This window comes from Pogona vitticeps, chromosome 1 (assembly GCF_051106095.1).
Source record: "Pogona vitticeps strain Pit_001003342236 chromosome 1, PviZW2.1, whole genome shotgun sequence".
NCBI lineage: Eukaryota > Metazoa > Chordata > Lepidosauria > Squamata > Agamidae > Pogona > Pogona vitticeps.
The window spans coordinates 182,507,513-182,522,307 of NC_135783.1; the positions used below are offsets into that span (position 1 = coordinate 182,507,513).

The 14,795-nt window shown below is 43.5% G+C and overlaps 1 protein-coding gene across 5 annotated transcripts in view; it reads left to right on the plus strand.

The window, feature by feature from the left end:
• The window catches only part of ICA1L (islet cell autoantigen 1 like), a 65,810-nt gene extending 54,071 nt beyond the window's left edge, over window positions 1-11,739 (plus strand). For 3 of the 5 annotated variants that reach the window (XM_020810328.3, XM_020810334.3, XM_072978643.2), the window contains 4 exons: window positions 5,892-5,960; window positions 9,755-9,985; window positions 10,328-10,426; window positions 11,464-11,739. In XM_020810328.3, the coding sequence (XP_020665987.3) occupies window positions 5,892-5,960; window positions 9,755-9,985; window positions 10,328-10,426; window positions 11,464-11,579 (515 nt within the window). In that variant the 3' untranslated portion in view covers window positions 11,580-11,739. The remainder of the gene's footprint in view (window positions 1-5,891; window positions 5,961-9,754; window positions 9,986-10,327; window positions 10,427-11,463) is intronic. The other 2 variants (XM_072978656.2, XM_072978652.2) reach the window with 2 other exon arrangements.
• The last annotated feature ends 3,056 nt before the right edge of the window (window positions 11,740-14,795 follow it).

The window sequence follows — 14,795 nt, forward strand, 5'->3', positions numbered from 1 at the left end:
AGTTGGATGTGTTTGGGTGTAGGATGTGTTCCTTTGCTTCTTTCTTACTTAGAGCATCTAACTACCAAGCAGCATTAGGGGCGTACCAGAAACAACTTTGGGCCAAAGTTCTTCTTGCCCTTCAGGCTTAATGCACATACTGAAGCTTTAAGTGTAGCTAAACATGAAAGAGTAGCTTCCTGCTATGCGTCTGAGGTTGCCTCCAAGTTCTTAGTGTCTGCAGTTGCTTTAAGACAACACACTTGGCTGAGATCCTCTGGGATTGCTGCGGATGCTAAAGCATGCATAGAGGAATTATCCTTCAATGGAACTGGTTTATTTAATGAGAAAACCAATGAGATCATGGAAACATTTCATAAGATCAAAAAGACGGCTAGATCTTATACGATTTAGCAGTAACCAAAATTTCAAAAAACCACAATGATGAAGATCTTATGACCAACAACAGTACCACCAGTACCCCCAGAGCCGCCAGACATACTGGTCTTTTAAACCACAGGCACAAAGTCGATCACTTCAGGCTTCAACAGACAGCACCTTCTTTAAGCCTCAAGCATCCTTTCAGCAACGACAAGTCTACCGTCAGGCTTCTAAAAAAAGGAAAACAGTACCTTTGACTTTCGCTTAGTAAACAGCAGTATCACAGCCCCTCAAACCAGATTGGCCCCATTTATAGAATATTGGAGGGACGTGGTGGCGCTGTGGGCTAAACCGCAGAAGCCTGTGCTGCAGGGTCAGAAGATCCGGCAGTCGTAAGATCGAATCCATGCAACGGAATGAGCACCCGTCGCTTGTCCCAGCTCCCGCCAACCCAGCGGTTCGAAAGCATGCAAATGCCAGTAGATAAATAGGGACCACCTCGGTGGGAAGGTAAACAGCGTTCCGTGTCTAAATCACACTGGCCATGTGACCACAGAAAGATTGTCTTCGGACAAACGCTGGCTCTATGGCTTGAAGAGCGGGATGAGCGCCGCCCCCTAGAGTCGGACACGACTGGACAAAAATTGTCAAGGGGAACCTTTACCTTTACCTTTTATAGAATATTGGACGCAAATCACAAAAGATAAATCACATCATTAAATTTGGTTACCTGTTAGAATTTGTGGAACTCCCTCCAACCGGAAACATCAAAGTTACATCCTACAACCCAGCCCTGGAGGAAGAAATGTCATCACTGTTTAAAAAAACATGCCGTACCATCAAAAGACATTACAAAAGGATTTTACTCCCGCTACTTTGCAGTTCCCAAAAAAGACGGGGGCATCAGACCCATATTAGACATCCAGCTGTTCAATACTTATCTTCATCCAAGGCACTTCCGCATGGTCACACTGGAATTGATCACTCCTCTGCTAAGGCAAGGAGACCGGTTTGTGGTTATAGATTTAAAGGACGCCTATTTTCATATATCCATTCACCAACAACATCAAAATTACCTAAGTTTTCTCTTTGAAGATACTGCTTATCAATTTTGCGCCCTACCCTTTGGATTGTCTACCACCCCAAGAACATTTACAAAGTGCATGAGGCCAGTGCAGCTTACCTTCGTCTGTACATTACAGTTTTTCCATACAACAACGATTGGCTAGTAATAGCTGCGTTGTTTCAAAAGGCAGTACGAGACACCGAGTTTGTTCTGCAAACCCTGGCAAACCTGGGACTACAAGTCAACTACAAGAAGTCTCATCTACATCCAACACAGGTGACAGATTACATAGGGGCTCGACTGGACTCCATTCGTGCATGTGTGATTCTTCCTCCAGTACGTGTCACCAAGTTGAAAAGAGCTCGTCGCTTGTTTCAGCCCCACACAACAGTATCAGCACATCATATGCAGCATCTCTTGGGTCTGATGACATCAACTACCTGTGCCCTGCCTCACGTGAGTTTGAAGGTGCGCTCCCTCCAGGCATGGTACCTGTTTCACTTCAGTCCTCTGGTGGACAAGCCTACCATGCGCCTACCTGTAACCAGAGAGTTATCACTTCAGCTAAAATGGTGGGGGAAAGTAACAAATCTACTACTGGGCCGTCCATTTCATCTATTGCAGCTCACAATTCAGGTAACAACGGATGCAAGTCCTACAGGATGGGGAGCTCACTGTGGTCCCCGTGAAATTCACACTCTTTGGTCAAAACAGGAGAGGCGCGTACACATAAACATCTAGAAATCTGGGCTGTCATCAAAGCCTTTCATGCTTTCCGTCAGCTGATAACAGGTCAAGGTGTCCAAGTCATGACAGACAACACCACAACCATGTACTATATAAACAAACAAGGGGGAACACATTCAATGTCTCTGCTTTATCTAACGGTTCACCTATGGGAGTGATGTTATGTGCATCACATTTTTCCGGTAGCCATTCACTTCTCAACAAGAGACAACTTGATAGCAGAAGCATTCAGTTGAATGATCACGCAGACACACGAATGGGAACTCGACAACTCAGTCTTCACAATGATATGCAATCGATGGGACATCCAGAGATAGACATGTTTGCAACCTATGTGAACACCAAATGCAACATGTTCTGTTTAAGAGCGGGGATAGGCAATGCATCCCTGGGAGATGCCTTCATGGTTGACTGGATGGACCACCTCCTTTACCTTTTCCCACCTATACCTATGATTCAAAGAACTATAATCAAGATCTGTCAAACTCGAGCAGATGCCATACTGATTGCACCATGGTGGCCCCAGCAACCCTGGTTTATAACTCTCAAAATGATGGCAACAGAATTCTTCAGACTCCGGTCGATACCACATCTCCTCATCCAGAATGTGGAAATGATTTGCCACCCATATTTGGATTCTCTGCACCTGATGGCGTGGAGAATTCTTCCTTGATTAAGGAGGTCCTGGATAAAGCTAGGAAACCCTCTACTAAGCTTTTGTATCATTATAAATGGAGAAATTTCCTCAAATTTGCTGAATCAAGGGATCTACAGCTTTTTCCTGTATCACTTGACACCCTTCTTACCTACTTACGTCATTTATTTGACCTAAGTTTGTCGTTATCTACCATTAATGTACATCTCTGCTGTCATTTTGTATAAGCCCAGGGCTTCTGAATCTGCTCATTTGTTTTCCCATCCTACACTTAAGTTGTTCCTCAAAGGCTTACAGAATATCCAACCGCCCACCCGTCCCTCCTTTGGTGTAGTGGTCTTTAAAAGTTGTCTTGCAAGCACTCACACGATCACCATTCGAGCCTATGGCTTCATCTGACACCAGACTTTTGTCATTTAAAACTTTATTTCTATTTGCTATTGCGTCTGCAAAATGAGCAAATGAACCAGCCACCCTTTAGGGCTGATGCACCATACCTGGAGTTCTTTCCAGACAAAGTGGTTCTCTATACAGACATTTCCTTTCTACCTAAGGTAGTTTCAAGTTTTCATGCTAATCAGCCAATAAGTTTACCAATGTTGTTTCCTAATCCTTCTTCGGATGTTGAGCACATGCTCCACTCGTTAGATGTTCGCTGTGTTTTGGCATATTATACATTCAGAACAAAAGACTTTTGCATCTCTCCCAGATTGTTTATATGTTTCCATGGCCCTCATAAAGGCTCTCCTGCAGCTCCTCAGTCTATTTCATGATGCATTGTGTCTACGATCTCTCTCGCCTATGAAATGTTGGATAAAACCCCACCTGAGGCTCTGATCTACTAGATCTGTGGTGACTTCAACGGCCCTCTTGAGTGGTGTTGACATTTCGGATACCTTCCGAGTGGCCACCTGGTCCACTCCATCCACGTTTGTGACTCACTATCGATTGATCTTGAGGGCCAAGAAGGAATCCGGCTTTGGGAGAGCTGTTTTAACATCTGTGCTGGAGTGACGGCCCACCATCTGGCGAGTTACCCAGTCACCCAGTTGTGTGCATTCATAGAGGCCACGTAGAAGAAAGAGTGGTTACCTACCTGTAACTATGGTTCTTCTAGTGGTCCTCTGCGAATCCACACATCCCGCCCGACCTCCTCACTGTCCATCACTCGTTGTTGTTGTTTAGTCGTGTCCGACTCTTTGTGACCCCATGGACCAGAGCACTCCATCACTCATAGTCTGGCTTATACGGCTTTGACAGTGGTGGACATGTGGAACTGAGGTGCACAGGCGGTTGGAGCATGCGTGTTAGGGACAACGTGCTACTATATCTTAAGCTCTAGAATGTTCCAAGGATCCAGCACAAGTGCAGTTATGCCCAGTTGTGTGGATTCACAGATGACCACTATAAGAACCATAGTTACAGGTAGGTAAACAGTCTATTTAGAAGGGGCAGAGGAACTAGAGACCAAATTGCTAACATGTGCTGGATTATGCAGAAAACCAGAGAGCTCCAGAAAAAGATCTACTTCTGATTCATTGACTACACAAAAGCCTTTGACTGTGCGGACCACAGCAAACTATGGCAAGTCCTTAAAGTTGAAAACAGCTTGTCGCTTGTTTCAGCCCCACACAACAGTATCAGCACATCATACGCACCATATCTATCTTCTGAGAAATCTATACATGGGACAGGAAGCAACATTTAGAACTGAATATGGAATAATTGATTGGTTCAAAATTGGGAAAGGAGTACAACAAGGCTGTATATTGTCTCCCTGCTTATTTAATTTATATGCAAAATACATCATACGGAAGGCCGGACTGGATGAATCCCAAGCCAGAATTAAGATTGCCGGAAGAAATATCAACAACCTCTTATATGCAGATGATACCACTCTGATGGCAGAAAGTGAGGAGGAATTAAAGACCCTCTTAATGAGGGTGAAAGAGGAGAGCGCAAAAATGGTCGAAGCTCAACATCAAAAAAACTAAGATCATGGCCATTGGTCCCATCACCTCCTGGGAAATAGAAGGGGAAGATATGGAGGCAGTGACAGATTTTACCTTCTTGGGCTCCATGATCACTGCAGATGGTGACAGCAGCCACGAAATTAAAAGACTGCTGCTTCTTGGGAGGAGAGCAATGACAAACCTAGACAGCATCTTAACTAGAGACATCACCTTGCCGACAAAGGTCCACATAGTCAAAGCTATGGTTTTTCCAGTAGCAATGTATGGAAGTGAGAGCTGGACCATAAAGAAGGCTGACTACCGAAGAATTGATGCTTTTGAATTGTGGTGCTGGATGACACTCTTGAGAGTCCCTTGGACTGCAAGGAGAACAGACCTATCCATTCTGAAGGAAATCAACCCTAAGTGCTCACTGGAGGGCAGATCCTGAAGCTCCAATACTTTGGCCATCTCATGAGAAGATAAGACTCCCAGGAAAAGACCCTGATGTTGGGAAAGTGTGAAGGCAAGAGGAGACGGGGATGACAGAGGATGAGATGGTTGTACAGTGTTATCAAAGCGACCAACATGAATTTGACCTAACTCCAGGAGGCAGTGGAAGACAGGAAGGCCTGGCGTGCTTTGGTACATGGGGTCACGAAGAGTCGGACATGACTTAATGACTAAACAACAACAAAAACATATGCATAGACATGATTTCAAAAATATTGAAATGGTTGTGAGAAACCTGTGACCCTCCAGAAGTTACTGGATGTCAACTCCTGTCACCCACAGCCAACATGGTTAATAGGCAAGGTTGATGGGGTTCAGAGTCCAACAAATTATTTATTTGGTTGTTGTAGGTTTTTCGGGCTTCTTGGCTGTGTTCTGAAAGTGGTTCTTCCTAACGTTTCGTCAGTCTCTGTGGCCGACATCTTCAGAGGACAGCAAACTGTGCTCTTTATTTATTTAATTTATATACCACCTCATCAGGAAGACTTCCAGTTCTGTATCTCTAGACTAGAAAGAATCTTTGGAAATATTTTTTTGGGGATTTATGATTCACTTCTCTTACAAGTATTTACAGCAGTATTTTATTCTGGTATTCTAGGGACAGATGCTACAATCCATTCTCAGCCAAGCATATTTGGTGATGATCAGCCATGTAGCCTTGAGAAAGGTAACAATTTGCATAATGCATTAGAATGGTTTCTAGATTACATTTTCCATATAGAAAAGCATGATCAGACTACAGGATATATCTCCATTACAGTGGACCCTTGACTTACAGATGGCTTGACTTACAGACTTTTTGAGTTACAGACTTCTCTGGCCGCAAAATTTAGGTTTGACTTGCAGACTGAGATTTGACTTACAGGCCAGAAAAAAACCAAAATGGAACAAAAACGGCCTGTTACAGGATTAATAGGTTTTCAATGCACTGTAGGTCAATGGAGACTTGATTTACAGACTTTTTGACTTGAGAACTGCCTTCCAATACGGATTAAGTTCTCAAGTCAAGACCCCACTGTATAGAATATAAAAGGCAGTATCACTGTTCCCCCCCCCCCTTGCTGTATATATGTGGATTAGACAGGATGTTTCATATACTGTATGGTGATTTGAAAAAAAATAGCTGAAAAAAAGAAGAGCTGTATTATAATTTCCCCTAAGGTCCCTTTGTTTTAATCATTATTTACTCCCCTCCCCAATTATTTGTGTCTTTCTTTTCAGTCTTTAATGCTTCCAAGACTCTTTAGATGTAACATCTGAATATATTTTTAAAACATCATGATTTTTTCCATAGTAGTTCGCGTGTGTGTGTGTGTGTGTGTGTGTGTGTGTGTGTGTGTGTGTGTGTGTGTGTGTGTGTGTGTGTGTGTGTGTGTGTGTGTGTGTGTGTGTGTGTGTGTGTGTGTGTGTGTGTGTGTGTGTGTGTGTGTGTGTGTGTGTGTGTGTGTGTGTGTGTGTTTCCAACTGGACCAGGTTCTGGTGACTACCCCTCTCTGCCTCAAGTGGAATTCTTCCTTCCACACAGCAGTTGATGGCAGAAGGCCCTGTCTGTAGTGGCAAGTAGAGTGGGTTACTTATGCATTACCTAAAAAGGTGAAGATGGAATGCATTCACTTGGTGCCATCTTTACTAATTTTAGTTGCTAGGCAACTATCTTATTTATCTCTAAGGCATTCTAGAATTTTTTAAAAAACTTTTTAATGCTAGGTACTTTTTAATTGCTAATACTACTTCTATTAATATGCAACTTATTCTATGGTTACAGTAGGATCATATTTAGTGGAGAATGGTTCCAAGCCCCCCCCCCGTGGATACTGAAAACTGGGGATAATAGCTAACACTACATATATAGGATGGTAAAAGGTAAAAAAAAGAGGAGGGACGTGGTGGCGCTGCGGGTTAAACCACAGAAGTCTCTGTGCTGCAAGGTCAGAAGACCAGCAGCCGTAAGATTGAATCCATGTGACAGAGTGAGCTCCCACGGCTTGTCCCAGCTCCTGCCAGCCTAGCCGTTTGAAGGCATGCAAATGCAAGTAGATAAATTGGTACCACCACAGTGGGTAGATAACAGCGTTCCATGTCTAGTTGTGCTGGCCATGTGACCATGGAAACTGTCTACAGACAAACGCTGGCTATACATCTTGGAAACGGAGATCAGACACAACTGGACATTCGTCAAGGGGAACCTTTACCTTTATCTAAAAGGTAAAAAAACAGAAAAAAATATTTTCACATGCATTTCCAGAACTGTCCACTGGTGGGCACCAGAGACCATGCTATGTATTCTTCACTAATGAGTATTCATAGCATGGTCTCTCTCTCCCTCTAGTGGACAGTTCTGGTAATGCATGAGAAAACTTTTTTCTGAATTCTTTTAATATTTTGATATTTTCAGATTGTGGATAAGTGAATCAGTGGGTACTGATTCTGTAGATAAGGAGGTCCTACCATCAATCATGGTATCCTTCTGGGCCATCTCTCTAGGATGGGACTTGGAGACCCTGTTTTACAGTGGCCCCAGTCTTTCATGGAGGGGATGACAGTTGCAGTATTACCAGGATACACCAGGTGGCACTAACCAGTAGAACTTCCCTGAGAGATGAAGACGCCAAGCAATAGAGCAGTGTTGATAGCAGAATAGTTGTATTATTTATATGATATATACATACATGTACAGCTTAGTCCTTGTTTCCAGTTCCGAAGTTATACACAGCAGTTTCAACAGAGTTCAATGCATAAATCAAAGTCAAAGTCCTTGTAAATTAGTTCAGCAGTCAAATACCATATGTTCAGTCCAGTAGCCAGAGTTCTTCTTCCAATATACAGCCCGAAGACACATATACTCCAGCACAGCACCACGACAACAGCACTTCACACCGACACCACCCACACCACCACAGAGTGTGTGTGCTAGGTCTGCTAGCTTTATCCCAGGGTTAGCCAATCCTGGGATTGCTCTCTCAGCTGTTACAATTTACTTAGCTGGATAAATTATTTCTTCTTTCTTTCTTTCTTTCTTTCTTTTTTCTTTTTTTAGTAGTGATTCTGACAAATACTTATTGCTTTAGTACAAAACTGTATTTAACAATTCCTTCAGGTTTATCCCAAACCTGTCAGGGGAGAACTCAGAAGATGGTGCTGGGTGACACCTGGCCGTTGGCCTATGGCATTCTGCTTTGTCACTCATGCTTTTTAATATCTACATGAAAATGCTGGGAATGGTTTTCCGTAGTTTTGGGGTTCAGTGTCACCTGTATGCAGTGACAACTCTTATCTCTCCTTTCCACCTAATTCCAGGGAAGCTATCTTGACTCTAAATCAGTGCTTTGCATCAGTAATGGGCTGGATGAGGGCAAACAAACTGAAACTTAATCCAGACAAGACAGAGGTGCTGCCTGGTTAGGCAGATGAGGGTATAGGGATACTACCTGTGCTGATGGGGTTACACTCCTCCTGAAAACTCAGGTCCGCAGTTTGGGTGTACTCCTGGATTTATCCCTAAGCCTGGATGCCCAGGTCTTGGCAGTGGCCAGGAGTGCATTTGCCACAGCTAAAGCTGGTGCACCAGATGCGCTCATTGCTTTATATGTCGGCTACAGTGACACATGCCTTAGTTACATCCTGTTTGGATTATTGTAACATGCTCTATGTGGGGCTGCCTTTGAAGATGGTTCAGAAAATTCAGCTGGTGGAAAACTCTGCAGCCAGACTACTGACTGGGGCCAGCTACAGGGAGAATATAACACACCTGTTACAAGAACTGCACAGGCTACCAGTCCGTTTCTGGGACAATTGAAAGTGCTGGTCATTACCTATAAAGCCCTCAACAGTTTGGGTTCAGACTACCTGAAGAACTGTATCTCCGTATATGCGCGTTCTTGGCGATTAAGTTCAGCAGAGGAGGCCCTCCTCTTGGTCCCATTGCCAGCACAAGCACAGCCGATGGGGATATGGGAGAGGGCCTTCTCTGTGGCAGCTCCCAGGCTATGGGAGATCAGGATAGCCCCTTCCCTGTTATCCTCCCCCCAAAAAGCTATAGACCCATGTCTTCAGGCAGGCTTTTAACAATTACAATTGAAACCCTGAACCCCTTTTTACCAGATAATTTTATTTTCCATGTTTTAATGTTTAATATTTTAATTTTATTTTAAATCATATTTGTTTAATTTGTCTTTTAATATTTAACTTACTGTGTTTTTAATTGTGTGAATTTTAATGTTGTAAGCCGCTTTGGGTCCGTTATTGGGAGAAATGCGGCATATAAAACAACAACAACAACAACAACAACAACAACAACAACTACTACTACTACTACTACTACTACTACTACTACTACTACTACTACTACTACTACTACTACTAATACTAATACTAATACACATTTCAAGAAACAATTCCTGGGGGGGGCAGAAATATACTGTAATTGTTTTACCTAGGTTTTTTTTGGTACATAACTTTCAGACTGGCTTGAAGACGATTTTGAGCGTCATTTGTCATGTCTGGAGGACTTATCAAAACCCAGTTCTTCAGACACTGCAAGTACCAGCCAAGCGGAATATCCAAATGTGTTTGAGCATCCGAATCTCTGGGCTCAAGGAACTGCTGCAGAACAACAGGCCCAAGTTAATTCAGGAGTATTTCTACCTTCACAGCTCTTTGATTTTGGCTTTCATACTGCTGGGGAATTTAGTAGTGAGTATGAGAAAATGAAGTTTTCTTTAATTGCAAAAAGTCTTAAATTATCTGCAGTTTATTGAAGTAAATTGAATGACTTGATCTAAGTCAAAGGGAGACTGAACTAAAACAAAAAAATTAAAATTATAAATAATGGCTGAAATCGTTACTTAGCATAGTGAATTGCACTGGAGTAGGTCTATTGAATCAGTAGGGATTTGGTGGGTCACTTCCTCCATACCTTCCAATAATGCAAATAGGTTTGGCTGTGACATACTATACTAAGCAACAGGATTCCAGCCAATGAATCAGTACCTGCTCATCCTGTTAAGAATCTGGCTTATGTTTTCTCTCCTGAAGGCTGGGTGTCTCAGTCAGAATGTCAAAGTCTTTCTTCCAAATCAGTTCCTGATGATCAGCTAGGACCTTCACACAGCACACCAAATGTACCACAAAGATGTAAGTTGTGCATATCAGACAAATGAGGTGGATGGTGTAGGAAGTTTTATATTTTTTAAATTTAGGGTCATATTAAAATAAAATGTGTAGCTTCTGAAAAGTGGAACAACTCCACAGAATAAAGGCAGTCTTGACTTTTATAATGCACCTGGCTGTTTTTGTCAGAAAACCAGTAGTTTAAAGATAAACAAGAAAGTGCAGATTTTATTTCATGTTAATTTTTGTATAGGGAAAAGATACAAGTACCCATTCATTTTCCCTAGCATGGAGTCAAAACTAGGTACCTGTGCTTAAAAGTGGAGAGAAGGGAGAGAGAGAGCTCCATTCAAAAATATGGCAAAAGGAAAAAGAAAGCCCGTATGGGCCTTTAACTCATATTAAGTACAGCTTCCACTCCTGCACTGTATAAAGAAAAACTTGCAATTACAGTGGTGCCTCACTTAACGGGCGCCCCGTTTAATGCTGAAATCGCATAGCGATGAAGATTTTGCGATCGCAAAAGTGATCGCATTGCAATGTTCCCTATGGGGAAAAATCGTTTTGCGATGATTTGTACCGTTTCGCTTACCGATCATCGCAAAGCGATGATTTTTTAACAGCTGATTGGTGGTTCCAAAATGGCCGCCGGGTTAAAAAATGGCCGCCCGCTGTGTTTTCGTGTTGATTCCTCACCTACCAGGCAGCGAAAATGGCTGCCGTATGGAGGATTTTCCCTTTAAGGTGAGTTTTAAGCCCATAGGAATGCATTAAACGGGTTTTAATGCATTCCTATGGGCTTTTTAAAATCGCCTAGCAACAAAATCGCTTTGCAGCGATTTTTGCTGCACGGACTATCGTCGCTATGCACGGCACCACTGTACATGAAAGATAGAGTTCACATCATTACTGCCTTGCAATACTAAGGAAACAACTTTATTTGCTATCCTTTGACTCCATTTATTTGGAACATTAGCCAAATAAATGGAGTTGATCCAAAGGGAGAACAGATTATTTCTTAGAAGATACATCTCAATAATTTAATTTCTCCTGTATTCTAGGTGTGGATACAAGTAGCCAAGACTTATCAGCATGGTTCAATGCTTTGGCAGACCTGGACCCCTCTCAAGATCCAGATGCTATTGGACACTCAGATGATGACCTCCTCGCTGCATGATTAAGTATAACTCCAAGCACACAGTTTTCTAGTGTTTCTCAATTCTAAGCCTTGGCTGCAGACATCCTTGTAAATGAAGATCATCACTGATTGTACATGGGAAATAGCAAGACAGTAAAGACCACCTGTGCCTCTTGACTTTATTAAATTTTTCATGCTATCAAGGGTACTGTTATTACTACTGCAGAAATGTCGAATAGCACAATTAGTCTCTAGAGTGATCAGCTCATGATTTCACTCTAGGACAGCAACTCAACTGTATGGTATTTCTCCTCTAAACTTAACCAGACTTACTCATTTGAAGAGAAGGAAAAGTAGTGACATACATTACAAACATTCAGTACATTTTTAGTTACCCCTATATTAGATTCACCAATTATCTTAAAAAGTACTTTTAGAGCAGCACAGAGCAACCAGGATGCAAATATCTTGCAGTTGCTATAATTCAAACATAGTTAAACCTGAAACCAGAGAAGCCCTTTACAACTTGGAATATTTGCATCTGGAGAGTGACTGAGATCAGAAAAGGATGAGTAATTGTATCACTTGCCAGCTAGCTGGCTTGTCCTCTGTGAAGAGTTCTAAAGATATTTTCACCTACATTTGGCACTCTGTAGAGGGAAAAGTTGCTGGTAGGATTATTTAGGGTAGGAAAAAGTTTAAGGACTTGTCCATCTACCACTTCTGGGAGTGTCCTTTTTCAAAAAGCCTTTCTGTGATTTTACGCTACTAAGTCTTAAGCAACAAGGTAAAACTGGAAAAATTTTTAAAGGAACCAGAACCCTGCTTCAAAGATGGCATAGTAGCAGGTTCCCCCCCCCCAAAAAAAAGTTATTGTAGAATTGTAGAACTGTTAATGTTAGAATTGCTTGAAACATCTATTGAACTTGTTTTGATTCTTTTCAGTTACATAGCTGACGATCTGGAAAACTAATTACCCTATTCATAAATGAGTGTAACTTATATGTACATGTAGAAAATAATTTATATTGATTTTTCATAAATATATAATTATTCATATTTAAAGTTACAGTATACTCTTACAGAAATGGGTTCCCCTTCGTGTCCTCTGTGAATACACACTAATTCTTTCTTTTTCTTGCCTTCCTTTGACCTCCCCTTGTTCTTTCCTTTTAACAAGTTGTTTCCTTTGCCTGGGGGATAAGTACTAGCCAGCATTAGCTGTTATTTGTGGAGGCTTTACAAAGCCTTTGGAAAGCCAGCATTCCAGCCCTCAGGGCTTTTCTCTTAAAAGAAATAAGGTCTCTTTTACCTTTTTTTATAAAACTTCCCCTAGGCTGAAGAGCAACAGCTTTCTCTCTGTTTGCAATTTCCTCTTCTTAGCAGGATAGAAGAGGACAGCTTCTGAGCTTGTCCTTGGGAGAACAATGGGCACCCTGCAGCTCTGGCCGCCTTCCCCGCCTGTTGGTAATTCTCCTGACTGAGGCACAACCTCTCCGGAGTTTGGCATAGAACAGCCCTCTTGTTTCAAGAGGCTCGTTCTTACACCTGTGTCGTAGTAAGCTGGGCCTCTGCGGCCTTAGGACTGCCCTGGAAGAAGAAGGGGCTCCATAGCTCCTGCTCCCACTCGTCAGTGGGGTACAGCCTCTTCGGAGGTTGGCACGGAACAGCCCTCTTGTTTCAAGGCGCTCGTTCATCCAGCTGTTTTGATCCCGCAATGAGTTAGGGCTCTGTCACCCCGTCCCTTGGAGAAGAAGGGCCTCCTGCAGTGCCGGTCACCTTCCCTGCCTGTCAGTGATTCTCCTGACATAGGAAGAGCCTCTGCATGTGATTGCCACACACCAACCCTCCTTCATGCGCCTGCTCATGGAGCTGCGACTTCCGGAGGGAGCTGTACACCGAGGCTGTAGATGTGCTGGCGACATACGGTAAGGCTTGATTTTCCCTTTGGGGATACAATGGGCCCCTTTAGCTCCTGCGGACAGCCCTACGTGTCAGCGCTTTGCCTGACTGGTGTAACGCCCTGGGGTGGTTTGGCATGAAATGGCCCTCCTTTATCAAGGGGCTTGTTCACGCGGCTGCTATTTCCAAAGTCTGTTAGGTGCCGAGGCAAAGGCTTTCTGGCAGCATTCGACAGCCCTAGCTTTGCCTTTGAAAAAAAAGGGGGGCTGCAACTCCCACCACTAGCCCTGCTAGTTGGTGATATCCCTGCCTGGGGTAGCACCTGTTTGGTGGCTGATAATTTGGTGCAAAACAGCCCTCTTTATCAATGGGCTGGTTCACGAAGTAGCCTGCAGCCCCATCTCAACTGCCGGTGCCCGCATAGGTTCATAGGGAAAGGACTCACAGGAGTCCACCCAAGAACCCTGCCGCTGTCAGGTAGGCCTGGTAATTTTCTTCAGGTAATGAGCCATGGGCTATGGAGTGCTTTGTGCCTCCACATACACTTCACAGGTGTAGTGCTCCCTCGAACTTGGCTCTGGCAGCATAATGTTCGCAGCTTCAACCAAACGTGCTGTTAACCCATTCGGCCTTCTTCATTCTACAACTGTTGAGCCTGTGCTTGGTCAGGCTCATACTAGGACAGTTTTCTCCCCTGTGCATCAGGAGAGCGTTCCTAATTCAGGATTGGGACTCACATGAATCATAAGGGGGTGGAAGATTTTCCAACCAATCTTCCTACATCCCTCTTGGTTGTCACAGATGGTCACACTCCTTTACTGTTAACAGACGAGTTCTTTGATTAGTGTTGTTATTTGTTTTTGGCTACCGTGTAGCTACTTACTCCTCTGCCATGGGGGCTTATGATCACTTATGGAGTTTGGTGCTGCCCACCCTGCAGGTAGCTCCTGTGCACCTTTACAAGTCAGGCCTCCCACATCATTAGGAGGCACTGTTGCAGGTGCATCACAAGCGCACTGCTGCTTGATACACCTTAAAACCAGCATCTAAGCAACTGACAGGCTAGGACCTGCCGTTTGTTGGTGTACGGCTTTTAGTCAGTAAATGGTTGTTATTCTTGATAACCTGCTCAGGCTCTAGAAGGCAACACAGTCATTTGCGCCGTAACAACTGCAAGAGCCTGAAGATGTCCCCATCGGCCTATGGCATCCTGGGAACGTTAAAGGCCTCAACCCCAAAGTTACCAGCCGCCCCGCCCCCGGACATGTGGGCAGACAGTGCCCTGACGGGCAGAACTGCTGGTAGGACTACAAAACTGAGCGGTCTCTTTACTTCTCTGTTGTTGACCAGTCA